Source organism: Mobula birostris, chromosome 11 (genome assembly GCF_030028105.1).
Source record: "Mobula birostris isolate sMobBir1 chromosome 11, sMobBir1.hap1, whole genome shotgun sequence".
NCBI classification, from domain to species: Eukaryota; Metazoa; Chordata; class Chondrichthyes; order Myliobatiformes; family Myliobatidae; genus Mobula; species Mobula birostris.
In genome coordinates this window covers 13,305,196-13,324,034 of record NC_092380.1, presented here as the reverse complement: position 1 = coordinate 13,324,034, position 18,839 = coordinate 13,305,196, and the positions used below count along the sequence as shown (strand labels likewise).

General features: G+C 47.1%; 1 protein-coding gene across 12 annotated transcripts in view; it reads left to right on the top strand.

The window, feature by feature from the left end:
- The first annotated feature begins 10,500 nt into the window (after positions 1–10,500).
- Positions 10,501–18,839, top strand: part of LOC140204835 (transcriptional enhancer factor TEF-1-like) — a 98,492-nt gene continuing 90,153 nt past the window's right edge. For 4 of the 12 annotated variants that reach the window (XM_072271680.1, XM_072271681.1, XM_072271682.1 and 1 more), the window contains exon 1: positions 10,501–10,785. In XM_072271680.1, the coding sequence (XP_072127781.1) occupies positions 10,516–10,785 (270 nt within the window). In that variant the 5' untranslated portion in view covers positions 10,501–10,515. The other 8 variants (XM_072271689.1, XM_072271687.1, XM_072271685.1 and 5 more) reach the window with 6 other exon arrangements.

The following is an 18,839-nucleotide window of genomic DNA, read 5'->3' as shown; positions in this document are numbered from 1 at the left end:
TACAATAGGGTCTTTTAAGAGACTCCTGGATAGGTACATGGAGTTTAGAAAAATAGAGGGCTATGGGTAACGCTAGGTAATTTCTAAAGTAAGTACATGTTCGGCACAGCTTTGTGGGCTGAAGGGCCTGTATTGTGCTGTAGTTTTTCTATGTTTCTATGTATAAAAAAAGTTGGAAACCCCTGGTTTGAGGGATATGGCCACCCTCTGGCTCAGGTCAGCATCAATATCACAGGCACCTTGTGAAATCTGTTGTTTTACGGCAGCAGTACAGTGCAATACATTAAAAAATATATATAAATTAAGATAAGAAATATATATATTTTAAAAATTAATTAAGCAAAAAGAGAGCAAAAATAGAGAGGTAATGTTCATGCGCTGGTTCACTGTCCATTCACAAACCTGAGGAGAGAGGGGCGGAAGCTGTTCCTAAAGCATTGAGTGTGTGTCTTCAGGCTCCTGTACCTCCTCCTGGATGGTAGTGAAGAGAAGAGGGGATGTCCTGTGTGGGGGGGGGGGGGGGTCCTCAACGGTGGGGAGGCCAGTGCCCGCGATGGAACTGGCTGAGTTTGCAGCTTGTTCTGATCCTGTGCGAGCTTCCATACCAGACAGTGATGCAACTGGTTGAAATGATCTCAACGGTACACCTGTAGAACTTTGTGAGGGTCTTTGCTGTCAAACCAGAATCAGCACGGATGAGTTGGGCTGAAGGGGTCTTTTGATGTTGGTTGACTACATGATCCATGCTTCTAATCCTGAGCTCAGTATCTCATAACAGTATCTAGCACTAAGAGTATTTCCATCTTCCATCAGATGATCTATCACTCTGCTTTCTTCCTGCACTATCCCCACAGCCCTTGATACTCTAAAACCCAGAGACGATCTAGGGCCCTCTTCCCAAGAGCTCACTGATGGACCTTCTCTCTGAAGCAGAGAGTTCATTAGAGTCCTTGCCCAGCTTCCACACGAAGAAATTTCTCATCACCTCAGTCTTGGGTGAGACAGTGTTGCAGCGGGTAGAGCCACTGCCTCACAGCGCTGGCGACACGGGTTCGATGTGCTGTCTGTGTGGAGTTTGCATACTCTCCCCGAGACTGTATGGGCTTCCTCCAAGTGGTCTACTTTCCTCCCACAGCCCAAGACTCACAGGTTAGTCGGATAATTAGTTGCTGCAAATTGCCCCTTGTGTGTGGGTGAGGGGTAGACTCTAGAGAGATGAATGGGATCAGTGTAGGTGGGTGCTTGATGGTCAGTATGGTCTCAATGGGCTGAAGGGCCTGTTTCATTATCCTATCCCTCTATAACACTGAAGTCCAAACCACGTTTATGAGTATGCTCTTCCTAATTCTAGACATCTCTCTCAACCTCAGAAATTCGGGTCCAGTGGTACGAACACACGTCACAAAGTGTGGTCTTCCTTGGTCGTAGTGGATGAGCATGGTGTTGGTTGTCCATCGTGTCTGACGCTGACGGGAGACCTGTGTGGGAAGAGTTTTTAAAGTGGAAACACCGTTGCACTGTGGGGCAGTTCCATTCTCTCGACCTCGGAGGTCTAAGTCCAGTGGTACGAACAAACATCACAAACTGGGGCCTTCCTTGGTTGTAGTGGTCTTCTGTGGTCTGTCATGACCTTCGGTCTCCACGGAGCGTTGCAGTACCGCCTTCTTAGCTGTTCGATCTCACTGTAGATCTCATCTGCCCAGTCCGCTGGGAGCTGACTTCCCATGATAGGACAGGGACGTCCCTATCTCACCAGGGTATGAGTCCGTCGGCTACCTTCACCTGGTTTAGCCCACCTGTTGAAGTGGGGTACCAGCGTATGGGCGCTGTCGTATGCAAACAGCCACTTGGAAATCATAGTAGCAGAATGGTTCTGATCCCCAGGCTTGAATGTCTTGTTATTTATGCTTCCTTGCCCCCTCAAAGCCGGCTGGCACTGAGGTACAGTTGGTAGAGCTGTTGCCCCGCAGGTCTAGTGACCCGGGAGCGGAAGGAACAACTGTGTGTGTTTCCCCTTGGTGTTCCGGAGTGAATGGCAGGTTAATTGGCCCGTATTGTGCAGGTGAGTGGGGGAGTCTCGGGGGGAAGTGCATGGGAATGTGGGGAGAAAAGGTTATTGGAAAAATTAGTGAGGAATGAGGTTGCTCAGTGAGCCAGCACAGACTTGCTGAGCCAGAATGGCCTCCTTATAGAGCAGGGGTTCCCAACCTTTTCATAGACCAATACCATTCAACAAGGGGTCTGTGGGCCACACGCCCTGTTCTAGATACTAAGATACTAAACTTCCCTTCTACCTGACTTGGATTCCAATATGGTCCATGGCCTCTGAACCCACCCACCGCCCCAAATCCTTCCAGGTATTCTGTAGCTAATCAGTGACTGGCTACAGAATTAGAGACCCTGTAAACATAGGAAGCGACGCAGCATCCTGAATCTCTGTGGTTATGGGAACGTCTGTCTGGGGAATTGCTCCTCTAGTCCCCTCACCTTCCTCGTCCCCATCGTCCTGCAGAACCACCCGTCACTTTGACTTTGCTCCCCAAGCTGTCTCCTTCTCACCAACGTTGACCACAAGAAGCTGCGGAGGGTTGTGGACACAGCTCAGAGATCACCGAGACCAGCCTCCGCCCGATGGACTCTGACTACGTCTGCTGACTCAGGAAAGCAGCCAGCATAACCAAAGACCCTTCCCACCTCAGGCAACCCCTATCCCAACGGGCAGAGGATAGAAAAACCTGAAACCATGTGCCGCCAGGCTCAAGGGCAGCTTCAACCCCGACGTTATAGGACTATTGGATGGTTCCCTGGTAAGATAAAATGAGACTCTTGATCTGATGCTCTGTCTTGTTATGATCTTGCACCTGACTGTTTACCTGAACTACACTTTCCTCTGTACCTGTTACACTTTATCCTGCACGGTTATTGTTCTGCCTCAATGCACTGTGTAATGATCTCATCTGTATGCAAGAACCAGCTTTTCACTGTATCTCCTCCACCTAATAAAGTGGCCGCTGAGTGTATGTTTGTGATCTTCTGCTGCTGTAACCCATCCACTTCAAGGTTCAACATGCTGTGTGTTCAGAGACGCTCTTCTGCACAGCACTGTTGCAACGCGAGGTTATCTGAGCTACTGTTGCCCTCCTGTCAGATTGAGTCGGTCTGGCCATTCTCCTCTGACCTCTCTCATTAACAAGACATTTTCACTCACAAAACTGCTGTTCACTGGATTTTTTAAAAATGATTTTCGCACCATTCCCTGTAAACTTTAGAGATTGTTGTACACAAAAAGAATCGTAAGAATTTCAGGTGGTATACTGTATATATTCTCTGATATTAAATGTTACTATTTAATGAGCACGCCTTCAGGTATACCTAATAAAGTAGCCACCGAGTGGATTTTTTACCACCTCTTAATGTAGCCCACTGCCCCAAAATTACAGCTATAGACTTGCCAGAGAACAAAACATTATCCTTCAGAAAAAGCTCATTGTGCCAGTGCCAACCAGAATACCAATCTGCCTGCACGTGGTCAGTACCCCTTTATCCCCCGCAGTTCATGCACGTTTTAAACACTTCACACCAGCCCGGAAGCATGTACCACCAGGGCCATGGGCAGCTTCTACCCCAATGATATCAGACTTTTGCACCCCACTGTCTACCTCATTGTGAACTTCTATTCTATCGTTTGTTCGCACTGCACCTTCACTGTAGCTGTGAAACTTTATTCAATGTTGTTATCGTCCAACCTCGATGCACTGTGCAATGATCTGACCTCTACGAGCTGTATGCAAGACAATCTTGGTTCGTGTGACAACTGTAAACCAACACCACTTTTCCTGGCAGCACATACCAGGCCCCCACCCCTCTCTGTGTAAAGAAAAACTTCATTAGCAAAAGATCTTCTTTTAAATAAAACCTGAGATGTCCTTTTAACTTCCTCCCTCACATAAGCCCCGTGCCCTCGAGTGTTCTCTGGTTGACGTTTCCACCCTGGGTAAAATACTGACTGTCTACTCGATGTACGCCTCTCATAACTGTTTTGGTCAGATCTCCCCTCAGTCTCCGACACTCCAGAGAAGACAACCTAAGCCTGTCCAACCTCTTCTTACAGCTAATCCACCAAAGCAGGCTGCTTCCTGGTGTAGAGCTGCTAGGACTTGATGTTTCAATCCCTATGGTAAGATGGCACTCTTGATGTTGGCAGTGGGTTTGGAGTGGTGACAAGGAGGGAGGGTAGGTACGTCATCGGGGTCATCAGGTGAGCACCCTCCTTCTTGACATTTTGTTGATAAGCCCACGACGTCTCCAGAGGGCTCAACGGTGCTACCTGGCGTCCCAGATACACCCCCCTCAGTTCCATACCCTCCTGTCTTCACCTTGCAGCCCAGTTGTTGTCTTTCCTTTTAATCCAAATCCAATTGCTGCTTTCTTCTGCTGCGTTTGACAAGGACTTGATTGCTTGTTGGAGGGAGTGACCCCTCACCCCCATCTTCTTCAATAGACTGGTCGTAGATGTAGCAACGAATCCCCTGCATCCCACTTCTACAGGGAAAATCTTGGTCTTCCAGCCATTCTGGGCAGCTTCAGTTGCCAGTTCAGAGTACTTGGTCTTTTTCCTCTCATAAGCTTCTTCGACACCATCTTCCCATGGTACTGTCAATTCCACAACATATGCCAGCTTGGCTTTTGTGGACCACAAGACCATGTCTGGCCGGAGTGTTGTAGCTGCAATGTCTGGGGAAAACACAAACTTTTTTTTCCAAGTCCACGTCCATTTTCCAATCCCGAGCAACCTGCAGAATGCTTACATCTTTTGAGAACCTCTGCCTCCTCCTCCACGCCCCCCCCCCATAATGCAGTAAGCAGAACTGTGCATAATACTCCAAATGTGGCCCAAGTTAAGCTTCATACCGCTGCAAAGTGATTTCCATGACTTTTATATTCGTTGCCCTGGCCGAAGAGGGAATGTGTGCCCTACGCATTCTTCACCACCCTACCTATTTGCTTGATACTTTTGGGAGATACTGACTTGCACCCCAAGATCCCTCTGTACATCAGTGCTTTTCATTTACTTTATACTTTCCTTTTGCATTTGATCGCTCAAATTCTTCAAAGTTATTTGTAGGCCACCACACCTGACTTTAGAACGGAAGGAAGGTTTCTGATGAAGAGTTATATGCTGGCCATTGTCCTCCGGAACAACTGTGGTGAGGTTCTGGTGCTGAGATGATTGACTTCCAATAACTACAACTGGGTGTGATGTGTGACTCCAGTGCCTAAAGACAGCTCCCCCATCATCCACTCTGCAAGGTGTTGCTATGACAACAGAGAGGTCAATCTCGTCCCACCTTTGCAATTCAGCTTTTTTCTTTGGACGGAGGATGCCAGGCGCATCAGAAGGGTGACGCGGTCGATTTTCGCCGGTGTTCGCTGCTTGTACGGGTCAACTGATTGGTCCTTGGTTCGGGCGGCAGTGTGGCGCAGTGAGGGAGGCCAGAGACCCAGGTTCAAGCCTAACCTTGGGTTCTGTGTGCGGTTTGCACGTTCTCCTGGTTTCTGAATGAAAATCAGGTTTAGAATCACCGGCAAATGTGGTGAAATTCGTTGCCTTTGTGGCAGCAGCACAATGCAATACGCAATAGAGAAAAAATATGTGAATTACAGTAAGAAATAGGTATATTACAAAAGTTGCAAAAATAAGTAATGCAAAAACTAGTGAGGTGGTGTTCACAGGTTCAATGTCCATTCAGAAATCGGACGGCAGAGGGAAAGAAGCTGTTCCTGAATCACTGAGTGTGTGCCTTCAGGCTCCTTTCCGACAGTAGCAATGAGAAGAGGGATCTCCCAGTGGCCACGCATCTTAATCCCATTCCCATTCCCATTCTGGAATGTCCATCCATGGCCTCCTCCACTATCATGATGAAGCCACACTCAGGTTGGAGGAACAACACCTTATATTCCACCTGGGTAGCCTCCAACCTGATGGCATGAACATTGATTTCTCACACTTCTGGTAAAGCCCCCCATCCCATCCCCCCACCATTCTCCATCCCCCTTTCCCTCTCTCACCTTACCTCCTTGCCCGCCCATCGCCTCCCTCTGGTGCTCCTTCCCCCACTCCCCTTTCTTTCTTCCACGACCTTCTGTCTCTTCCACCAATTTACTTCCCAGCTCTTTACTTCATCCCCTCCCCCTCCAGCTTTCACCTGTCACCTTGTGTTTGTCTCCCTCCCCTCCCCCGACCTCTTAAATCTACTCCTCAGTTTTTTTTCTCCAGTCCTGCCGAAGGGTCTCAGCCCCAAACGTTGACTGTCGACTGTGCTCTTTTCCGTAGATGCTGCCTGGCCTGCTGAGTTCCTCCAGCATTTTTGTGCGAGTTGCTCGGGTTTCCAGCATCTGCAGCTTTTCTCTTGTTTGAGAAGAGGGATCCTTGAAGATGTCCTGGACGCTGGGGAGGCTAGTATTCATGATGGCGCTGACTGAGTTTACAACTTCCTGCAGGTTATATTGATCCTGTGCAGTGCCCGCCCCACCACCCGATACCAGACGGTAATGCAGCCAGTTAGAATGCTCTCCACTGCACATCTGTAGAAATTTGCAAGTGTTGTAGGTGACATACCAAACCTCCTCAAACTCCTAATGAAATATAGTCGCTGTCCTGCCTTCTCTGTAGCTGCATCGATGTGTTGGGACCGGGTTAGATCCTCAGAAAAAATCACAATGTGGGTTTTCTACAAGTTCTCTGCTCCACCTACCCACCCACCCACATCAAAGACGTGCAGGTCGGGAGGTTAGCTGGCCTCTGTGAATGCCCCTAGTGTGTAGACGAGGGGTAGGATTTTGGGGGGTGGAGTGGAATTAATGGGGATGTGGTAATATGGAAAGGCATAACAGCAGAGCAGTTAGCATAAAGATGTTGCAGGGCCAGAGTCCCAGGTTCAGTTCCACTGCTGTCTTTAAGGAGTTTGTACATTCTCCCCGTTACCATGCAGGTTTCCTCTGCGTGCTTTGGTTTCCTAATTGGGTGTTACTGGGAAGGGCCTGTTACTGGGCTCGATCACCAAATGAAAAAAGGGATCAGTGTCATGTAGCTGGATGGTCAGTTCAGACCCTATAGGGTAAAGGGCCAGTTTCTGTGCTGAATGACTCAATAAGAACAATGGTGAGCAGGGTGTTGGGTAAATGTAGCTCAATATAATTATTAAAAACATCTTCCAACAATTTACAGATGTTCAGGAACAGTTATTACCCTACGACCATCAGACTCCTGAATGAACATGGATAACCTCACATAAGTTCAAGTTCAGTTTACTGTCATTCAACTATACACATGTATATGGCTGAACGAGACATCGTTCCTCTGGGGCCAAGGTGCAAAATACAGTCCATATAGTCACGCACAGTCCATACAGTCACAGACTGTCCACATAGTCACACAGTCCATATAGTCACAGACAGTCCATATAGACACACACGCAGTACATATAGTCACACACAGTCCATGTAGTCACACAATAATATTAACACAGGTCCCTGAGTGGTGGGGCCTGAAGATTGAGTTTGACTGATTCCACAACCTACAGACTTTACAACTCACGATCTCAATATTATTTATTTATTTTCCTTTATTTGCTCAATCTGTCTACTTTTGCACAATGGTTGTCAGTCCTAACATATAGTTTTTCATAAATTATATTGTACTTCTTTATTTCCTTGAGATGCCTGCAAAAAAATGAAACTCGAGGTGGTATACAGTAATCTATATGCACTTTGCCGTGGACTCAATTTTGTTAACTTCAGTTCTGAATGATAGTTGTTTACGTTTATTGTTTGCACGATTTTTTCCTGCACATTTGACAGTCTTATTTTAAAGGATTGTATTGGGTTTCTTTGTTTTGTGGCTGCCCGTAAGGAGACGAATCTCAGGGTTGTATATAGTATACATACTTTGATAATAAATGTACTTTGAACTTTGAATTTACTTTTGATTTTGACTTTGTCTAACTTTATCTAGGCAATATTCAATTTGGTCAGCAGGTGTCAGTGTTGTAATGGCGACAAGGGAGAGCAAGTCAAAGTTCAAAGTGAATTTTATATGTCACCATATAGTAGCTTGAGATTCGTTTCCTTGCAGGCATAGACAGTAAATCCAAGAACCATAACAGAATCAATGAAAGACCATACCCAACAGGGCGGACAAACAGCCAATGTGCAAAAGACAACAAACTCTGCTAATACATAAGAAAAAATAACTGTCCCTGAAGCTGGCGATGTGAGTCCTGAGGCTCCTGTACCTTCTTCCTGCTGGCAGCAGCGAGGAGAGAGCATGGCCTGGGTGGTGGGGGTCCCCGATCATAGATAATGTTTTCTTGCAACAGCTCTCTGTGTAGATGCGCTCATTTATCAGGAGATCTACGTACACAGGGCCCCTAGCATTATTAAGGATCCCACCCATCCATCCAGCATCCTCTTTGATTTCCTACCCGTCAGGTAGGACTCTATGATGCATAAAAACAAGAACGGTCAGAATGAGAAATAGTTTCTTCCCCCAGGCCATCAGGCTCTGAACTCCCAGCCGCATCGTATTCAAAGTGTCACTGGTTAATCTGATCCATACCTTACAATATTTAATAATGCAATTTAGTTTGTTATTTATGTGTGATTCATCTGTAGATTTTATCCTTACCATCATATATTATCATGTGTAATGTGCGTTATGAGTACTTCCTGGTTCAAAGAAATGTCTTGTTTCTATATACATTACACATTAATATAATGTATATAACCATATATAGTTGAACGACAATAGACTTGACTGGACTTGGTGGGGAGGGCTTTACCCGTGATGGACTGGGCCATATCCACTACTTTTTGTAGGATTTTCTGTTCAAGGGGATTGGTGTTCTCATACCAGGCTCTTATGCAGCCAGTCAATATACTCTCCTCCACACATCTATAGAAGTTTATCAAAGTTTTAGATGTCACGCTGAATCTTCGCAAACTTCTAAGGAAATGGAGGCGCTGCCATTTTTTCTTAATAATTACATTTATGTGCTGTGCCCAGGACAGATTCCCTGAAATGAGGAATTTAAAGTTGCTGACCCTCTCCACATCTGATCCCCTGATGAGCACTGGCTCATGGACCTCCGGTTTCTTCCTCCTGAAGTCAGTAATCATAGAAACCATAGAAAAACTACAGCACAGAAACAGGCCTTTTGGCCCTTCTTGGCTGTGCCAAACCATTTTCTGCCTAGTCCACTGACCTGCACACAGACCATATCCCTCCATACACCTCCCATCCATGTATCTGTCCAATTTATTCTTAAATGTTACAAAAGAACCCGCATTTACCACCTCGTCTGGCAGCTCATTCCATACTCCCACCACACTCTGTGTGAAGAAGCCCCCCCTAACGTTCCCTTTAAACTTTTCCCCCCTCACCCTTAACCCATGTCCTCTGGTTTTTTTCTCCCCTTGCCTCAGTGGAAAAAGCCTGCTTGCATTCATTCTATCTATACCCATCATAATTTTATATACCTCTATCAAATCTCCCCTCATTCTTCTACGCTCCAGGGAATAAAGTCCTGACCTATTCAACCTTTCTCTGTAACTGAGTTTCTCAAGTCCCGGCAACATCCTTGTAAACCTTCACTGCACTCTCTCAACCTTATTTATATCCTTCCTGTAATTTGGTGACCAAAACTGAACACAATATTCCAGATTCGGCCTCACCAACGCCTTATACAACCTCATCATAACATTCCAGCTCTTATACTCAATACTTTGATTAATAAAGGCCAATGTACCAAAAGCTCTCTTTATGACCCTATCTACCTGTGACAATCATCTCCTTGGTCTTGCTGGCATTGGGTGGGAGGTTGTTGTTGTGGCATCCCTCAGCCAGATTTTCAATCTGCCTCCGACATACTGATTCATCACCGCCTTTGATTTGGTCAACGACGGTGGTGTTGTCAGCAAACTTAAATATGGCATTGGAACTGTGCATAGCCTTACAGTTACAAGTATAAAGCGAGTAGAGCAGGGGCTAAGCACATAGTGGGGATCGTGGAGAAGATGTTGCTGAGAGCCTTGGCTTCCCTGCCCAACAACCCCGATTTTAAACCTGCCTACTTCAATTTAACCTACCAACCAGTTTGCCTTTGGACTGTGGGAGGAAACAGGAGCACCGGGAGGGAACCCACGGGGAAAGCGTACCAACTCTTACAGGCAGCGGCGGGAATTGAACCCGCGTCGCTCACACTGCGAAATGTCGTGCTTACCAGTACGCTACCGTGATTCCGTCCGACTGTTCGTTCCTCTCCAGAGGTTCTTCCTGACCTGCTGAGTTCCTCTACCATTTTGCCTGTGTGTGTGTGTGTAGCTCTGAATGTCCAGCATCTGCAGAATCTCTTGTGTCTATGGTTTATGGTATTTTTTTTGCACTAACACGTCGTTTTGCAATTTTGTTCTCTTCGCTGTCTTGTGTAATCTGTGCTCTGTGTTGTCGCTACTTGTATGCGATTACATCACGCCCTTGCGAGTTTTTTCATTATACCAGTACCTCGCCGTACCACACAACAAACTCAACTTGAAATTCACTCCATCAAGATCCGATCTAGTCGACCCTCACTCGTCACGGATACCAGCCTACCCTGCAGAACTTTTTCTCCCCCGCCAACCTTCCCATTTCAGCCCAGCGAGTTTTCCAATTCACGAAGGTCCGGCCTTGACCCGGGGGACCACAAGAGCCCAGATGAACTCCATTCCAGGTCAGTGAGATGGAAGGTAATGGACGTGAGCCGCTAACTCTCTATCTGTCTCGCCAGAGCTGCTTTATTTGATGGGCAGTTTATTTGTAAGGTCGGGGTCACAATGCCACCCCCGCTTTAGACTGGGCTGTTGTATGGGGGGAGGGGGTTTAGGGAGTTAGGGAGTTAACAACAGATACTGTTAACTTTGTTTTCCCAAGTAGCCCTTCGCCTTCCAGTAGCCGGTTAGTCCTTGAGTGAGTCCTTTAAAGGCAGAGAGACTCGATGCGAGGCTTTGGATTCGGTTATGTCATTTCCATCTCGTTCTCTCTCACGAAACCTGTAAACTCGGCTCCCAGGCGGACACAAAAAAAATCATTCCGAGCATATTTGTTGAATAATCCAATCAAAGAGGCTATAGCGGTCAGCGAACTCACAGTCCCGCGGGCTGTTTCAGACTCCCTTTCATTTCGAGTTTGCTGGGGTGAATCGGAGAGGGTGTCTCTCTGCGCGGGGAAGGGGGGTGGATATGAAGCCGGATTACTCCTCCTCCGCTGAGTCATTGCATTGATTTCATTCCTGACATTTTTCCCGAACCTGTCATCCACCCGGCTTCCAAAATACCTCATCTCCAGAATTCCAGTTTGGGAAAAGCGGGAAACGGACGCGCTCTGCCGCTCCGAAGGTAAGTTTGGCTTCTGTCAAACTTCGCCTCACTTCGCACACGATGCCGCGGCAGAAAGAGGCTCTCGGAATCGTTCTCATTGCTGGCATTTTTTGTGCCTGAACTTCCGCATTGAGGAACTAAATCTCAGTGGACCCTCCAGCCCCGGAGCTGGCGATTAAACACGGTTGTATTCCTTTCTCGGCACTCGTCTGTATCTCGGGAGAGGAGCCCAGAGGTTCTTACATGCAACTGAGTATGTTTTAGAAATATTGACCAAAGGGGACGTGCAGATCAGAACAGCATCCGAGATTTGTAGCTCCGCTCGGGAAAGCTCCTTGGCTTGTAAGTTATTTCTTTGTATTCTATTAATTATTCTGCGGTTAAAGTTTTGAGTCGCCAGCATAAAACGGCTGGCTGGGCGAAATCCCAGCCGCCAGTGGGATTAGCACAGAACACCAGAGAGCGAACAAACAAAAAAGATTAAAACTTTTCTGGCATTTCGCCAGTGCGGTTTAGTTGCAAAGTCACGTATTTTATTATGTTGTACCCCGGCACGATGTCCGTACAAAACAACTTTTTGCATGCGGGCAGTCGAAGGGCACATTTAACACATCTTAAAGCAAAACTGAATATCTTTGTGCGGTCTTTTAAAAGTTCATAAATGATTAAGGGGTCAATTAACTTTATTATTCAGAGTGTTCCTTTTTATAACTTTTAGCATTCACAATACAATAATGGGAACGTACAATCAGTGGCCACTTTATTAGATACCTCCTGGTCTCCTGCCGCTGTAACCCATCCACGTCAAGGTTCGACATATTGAGCGTTCAGAGATGCTCCTCTGAACGCCACTGTTGTAGCGTGTGGTTATTTGAATTACTTTCGCCTTCCTGTCAGCTTGACCCACTCTGGCCGTTCTCCTCTGACCCCCCTCATTAACAACACACACTGGAGGGCCTTGGCAGGCCAGGCAGCACCAACGAAAAGAGTAAATGTTGTTTCAGGCCGAGATAACGTTTTCGCCCACGGAACCGCTGCTCCCCAAGTTTCCCTGTTTGTTTTTCGCACCATTCGCTGCGAAGAGACTGTTGTGCACGAACATCCCGGGTGATCAGCAGTTTGCGAGATACTCAAACCACCCCGTCTGGCACCAACTATCATTCCACGGTCAGTCACTTAGATCACATTTCTTCCCCCATTCTGATGTTTGGTCTGAACAACAACTGAACCTCTTGACCATGTCTGCATGCTTTAATGCATTGAGTTGTGGCCACCTGATTGGCTGATTAGATATTTGCATTAACGAGCAGGTGTACTTAATAAAGTGGCCACTGAGTGTAGTTGGCTATTTCAAATGTGTCCTAACTCTAAGTTTTCTTGCTGTCTGGTCTGATGGAGTCCTGGTCATAGAATTGTACAGCACCAAAACAGGACCTTCGGCCCATTGCATCCATGTTGACCCTTCTGCCCATCAATACTAATCCTATTTGCATGCATTAGGATTGTATCTTTCTGCAGAGTTGTGGTAGCACCTGCTTGTTTGATGTTTAAGGAGTTTATTGAAAACAGATTGCGATTTCTCTTCAATGATGGGAATTTTAACCAGTAATCCTTCACTAGCTCATCTTCTCATGTCATTCTCTGTCAAAATCCTTGACTCCTCCAGGCAATCTTTACAGTGTAGACCAACAGAAACCCTCTAATGATGGATGGAGCGATGGTCTGATGGAAGTATAGTTTGATTGAGGGATTGTCTGATGGAAGAATGAGGAATGAGTTGATGGAGAGATAGTTTGATGGAGTGATGGCGTTACACAGTCGTGGTCTGATGGAGTGGTGATTGATGGAGGGATGATTTGAAAGAGTGATGGTCTGATGGAGGGATGGGCTAATGGAGAGATTGACAGTGATGGGTTGATAGAGTGATGATCTGATGGAGGGATGGTTTGATAGAGTGATAGTCTGAGGAGTGATAATCTGATGGAGGGATGGTTTGATAGAATGATAGTCTTATGGAGGGATGATCTGATGGAGGGATGGTTTGATAGAGTGATGGTCTGAGGAGTGGTGATCTGATGGAGAGATGGGCCGATGGAGGGATGGTTTGTGGAAGGAGTGATTCACTCTCTCCCTCGTTAGTGAGAGGAAGAGCCAGTGGGATGTTGAACTATTGGGATGCACAGTGCTTTTTTATGAACTCTCGATCATGGTCTCTTCGGGGGCTTGCATGGTGGGTGGAGGTGGGGGTCTAATGATTTTGTTAGGGCAGGTGGGGGCTAGGAGATGGGGGAGGGTTGATGCTTTGCTGCTGCTTGAGCATGGGAGGGTGAAGGGGGCTTTGGAGTTCTAATGTTTTTCTGTCATATATTCTTTGGGGGGGGTTCTTCTGTTTCGTGGATGTCTGTGAAGAGTAAGAATTTCAGGTTATATCTTGATAACACTCTCTGATATTAAATAGAAGCATTGAACCACAGATGTGAAGGATGGTGGGGCAGTTAGCTACTGTAAGTTACCCTCAATGTGGAGCTGAGTGGTAGAATCTGGTGGCAATTGATGAGAATGTGAGAAAAATAAAAGGGGTTGGATTCAGTGTAAAAATGGGTGTTTGATGGTTGGCATGCATTCAGTGGGATGTTTCCATGCAGTATCTTTCGCTCTATAACTACAGAAAATGTGTGGATTGCTGCAGTTTGTGAAGTTAAAACAGGGCATGATTTACACAGTAAATGGTGAAGCCCTGGAGAATGTCGTAGAACAGCGAGACCTACTGAGTACAAGTACACAGTTACCTGAGAGTCTCCAACTCAGATAAACAGGGTAGCAAAGGAGGTGGTTGGCATGCTTGCCTTCGTTGTCAGGGCACTAAGTACAAGAACTGGGACGTCACGTCAAGGTCGAAGTTATTGTCAAATGCAGAAGTACGTGTGAGCACAGGTACAATGAAAAGCCTACCTGCAGCAGCATTGCAGACACACATAAGCAATATTCACAAGAAAGATATAAATTATTCACAATTTTTACGGGAAAGAATACCATTAGAACCAATTAGAAGCCCATTTTAGTGCAAGGTGACCAAAGTAGTCATAATGTTGCGAATGATCAGGGTTCCCTGGTTGGTGGGGATCTTTGATGATGGATGTTGCCTTCCTGAGGCATCACGTCCTGTAGGTACCACTGTTGGTGGGGAGGGATGTACTCACTGCCTGTTACACTGCTGGAGTTTAGGGCAGCAGTGAAGGTCCTCCAACTCTGGTGATGTTCAGGGTTTCCTTCATCATGTCAGTAGCTTCCTCTCTGTTTTCACTACTGTCAGTCATGCAAATCCCGGGTGGAGACTCAGGAATACTGTCGCACTCAGATGTAGAAGGATTCTTCATTGCTCTTTCCATAACAATTTTGTTTGACCAGTCAGGGTTGTCAGCCTTGAGCTGAATCCTTGAACCTGGAGGACCAGTGGACCACTCTCAGTCTGTCCTCTATCCTTTGACCTGTTTGGCATGAGTGACCCTGACAAGAGCCAAAAATCAAGGCCCTAACTCCAGGCAACATAGCTCTGTGAGTTGTTTCCTCTTGGGGGGGGGGTGTAGTGGGGAGGGTGGAGTGATGTACTCATGGTGTTTTGAGCTGAGTCCATGGCTCTCCGCAGCTTCTTACGTTCCTGTGCATTCGAATTGACATTCCAGAACATGATGCAAGCAGTCAGGAAGCTTTCAGCTGTACAGCTGTAGAAATTGTCCCAACAGTAGGAGATGTCGGCCAAGCCACATGTGGTCCATCAAACCTCCAGGTTCTGGGGTTCGTCTCAGGGCTAACAACCCTGACTGGTCAAACAAAGCTGTCACAGGAAGAGCAATGAAGAATCCTTCTGCAACTGAGTGCGACGGTATTCCCGAGTCGCCACCTGACTGACAGCAGTGAAAACTGAGGGGGAAGCTCGACGAAGGAAGCCCAACAACACTAGAGCTGGAGGACCTCCATTGCCACCCTAAACACCAGTGGCGTAATGGGCAAAAGAAGAAGAAGATAGGTAGATAGATAGGAAAGGTTTTAAAAGATATTTTGAACTAGCTCAGGTAGATAACTTGGTTGGTAGGGATGTGTCAACCCAAAGGGCCTGTTTCCATCCAAGTTGCATAACTCTGTGGCTCTAAAGAGGAGTACTCACAGAAACCGGTGTGGCAACGAAATAGATCCCATACTGGGAAGTCTAAACCAAATAGCACAGATGGAGATAGCCAGAGAAGAGAAGGAAAAGATTCAGGGTCCAGTCTTAACTTCTAAATAAAATTAATAACGGAACTTATTGGCTGGTTTCAGTCTCAGTGCGAACTTTAACATACAGAAACATTTGATTCCTGTCAATTATTAATAGCTTTAGCACAATCTCTGCCGATGCTGTAAGACTAGAAATCACAGGACCGGCCACCTTGTGTGTGCTCGGGGACAGGCTCAGACCAAAACGCCTCCTCTTCACTGATGCTGCCTGGCCTGTTGAGTTCCTGCGGTACTTTGTGTGTGTTGCTCTGGATTTCAGTGACCAGAGCCAGGACTGAAGTCTGGGATCAGAATCAATTATATTATCACTGACACCTCACATGAAATTTGTTTTGCAATATCGTGCAAATAAATAAAAATCTATGAATTACAAATATAACCAAAAAAGAACTAGCAAGGTAGTGTTTATGGGTTCATGGACCATTCAGAAGTCTGATGGTGGAGGGGAAGAAGCTGTTCTTAAATTGTTGAGCGTGAGTATGCAGGCTCCTGTACCTCCTCTCTAATTATAAAGATGTAATTATTAGCTTTATTTGTCACATGTACATCAAAACATCTGAAATGCATCAAATCAAATCAGTGAGGATTGGACAGGGCAGCCTGCAAGTGTTGCCACACTTCCAGCACGAACGTAGCATGGCCACAACTCACTATCCCTAATCTACGTCTTTGGAATGTGGAGAGGAGAGGAGAGGAGCACCCACTTGGTCACAGAGAGAACATACAAACTCCTTACAGGCACGGTGAAAATTGAACCCCAGTCAGTGATTGTTGGCACTACAAAGTGATGCACTAATGGCTTTGTTACTGTGCTGCCCCTAGCAGTAACGAGAAGAGGGCATGTCCCAGAAGGTTAGTTCTGGATGCTGCCTTCTGTAGGCACCATCCCTTAAGGATGCCCGAGAATGCCAGGATCTGGAATGTGGACGGGCTTGTGGTTGGGACTGGGGTCCAGCTTGCTTTTGCGTACCTTGCCCTGTTTCAGCTGGAGGATTCACCGCGCTAATGTGTCACATGTAGAACATGTGGGATGGTAGCGTAGCGGTTAGCACAACGCTTTACAGTACAGGCGATCTGAGTTCAATTCCCGCTGCTGCCTGTAAGGAGTTTGTATGTTCTCCCTCTGACCCCCGTGGGTTTCCTCTGGGTGCTCTGGTTTCCTCCCACAGTCCAAAGATGTACTGGAGGTTAATTGGTCATTGTAAACTGTCCAGTGATTAGGCTAGGGTTAAATTGGGAGATTGCTGGGTGGAGTGTGTCGAAGAGTTGGAAAGGTAGGTTCCATGCTATATCCCAATAAATAAATAGATATTTAGATAAAGTATCTGGGTACAAGTGTAATATCCTAGAGTTCAGAAAATATGCTAGTCCAGCCTTTCCATCGCCCTCAAAGTGCTGGATTATTGTAGTGTTGCTCTGCTCAAGCACTGGGGGGCGGTGTTGGGGGCATCGCCATTGGATCGTGACTGGGAGCCTTTGGGTAGATATTATCCATCAGGGTATCAGGACCGTTGTGATTTTTCTCAATATGCCTTCTCGCTTACCACGAGATGAATTCCCAACGGTTGCCAAGTCGTCAAGGACTCTGGGGAGGCAGTGGGATGTAGCGTCCCTGACGGACTGAAGTGGTTTCAGTGAACTCCGGCGTTGTGCAGTTCTGTCAGCATGGTGCAGCTGCTGATAAACATGTCAGAGCAGCTGAGTCGTTCTGCGGTGCGACGGGAACCTGTGTCACTGCCCTATATGGCCGTCTGGATTACCTGCTATCATCACCAGAGTGTAGGATGAGAAGAGCCTGTCTCTGCCCAGAGAAATGACGACTCGAGCCCTGAACTAATACAGCCTGCACCCCCGTGATTCTGTCCCTCGGGATCACGGGAGATTCTGCAGGTGCCGGAAATCCTGAGCAACGCACGCAACGTGCTGGAGGAACTCAACAGGTCAGGCAGCATCAATGAAGAGGAGTAAACAGCTGAGATCTTTCATCGGGACCAGAAAAGAAGGGGGCAGGGGACAGAATAGAGAGGAGAGGAGTATGAGTTGGCAGGTGATAGGTGAGATCAGATGAGGGGGAAGGAATGAAGAAGCTGAGAGGGGACAGGTGGAAGAGGTAAAAGGCTGAAGAAGAAGGAATCTGCTAGGAGAGGATTGTGGACCATGGGATAAAGGGAAGGAGGAAGGGAACCAAAAGGAGGTGATGGGTATCCATTTCTCTCCCCCCCCCCCCCCCCCGTTTCCCGTCCCCAGTCTTCTCCTCCTTCCATTTAATCCACGGTCCACTCTCCTCCCCTATTAGGTACTGGGTGTTGTAAATACGGTGCGATTTTATGACTGGTATCAACCTAAGGCGGTTGTCTAACTTCCTCAGCCCCAGCAGGTTGTGACTGTGCTTTTACCCAGCCGCGTTAGTACATCAATGCGTTTCCAAAGAAGGACTGATCCGCCTCGCCTGTGATCCACACGGTTACTGTTTACACAGCACCCAAAGACATCTCAAAGCACATTTCTCAGTCCCGCTTTTCTATATAAACGGTGGACATTTGCACAACCCCTCACTAACTTTCCGCAGAGAAGTTTTTTTTTAAGAAAAACAAGTTGTTCAGGTTTTACTTTGCTTAAAGAAGGCAAGTGACGTCACGGGGCAGCTGTCAACGGGAGGTGCCAAAGCGGGGGGAGAACTGTGGGCCAGCGAGCCTGTCCTCTGTCCCGTTAACATTCTCGACAGGTGCTGACAACCGAGGCAGCAGCTGGTCGGAACGAGAGAAATTCTAAAGGGGGACTGACTGTAAAAATAATTTCTTTACAATGCCCATCAAAACCGATGCTGTTGGATCCCTGCTCCGCGCGGCTCTCTCTAAAGCTCGGGGGGCCGTACTGGCGCACTATCGGCGTGGTCCAAGCGTCCCCGGGGCTGTGCGGGTTTACACAGCAATGGCGGGGGTGTGTGCAAATTGTGTGAAGTGTTCATCGAGATTGGAGGCTAGGCCACCTCCGGAGAGAACATTCAGGGTCAGAATGCTGACACCAGGTCCTCCGGCGTCTGTCCCAGTTACAGCGACCCACAAGACCCCTTGTATTTGGCTGAAGTACGCCGTTGCCGAAAGGAGGGTCGGCGCCCTTTTAGGAAAAGCTTAATGTAGCCGGAGCCT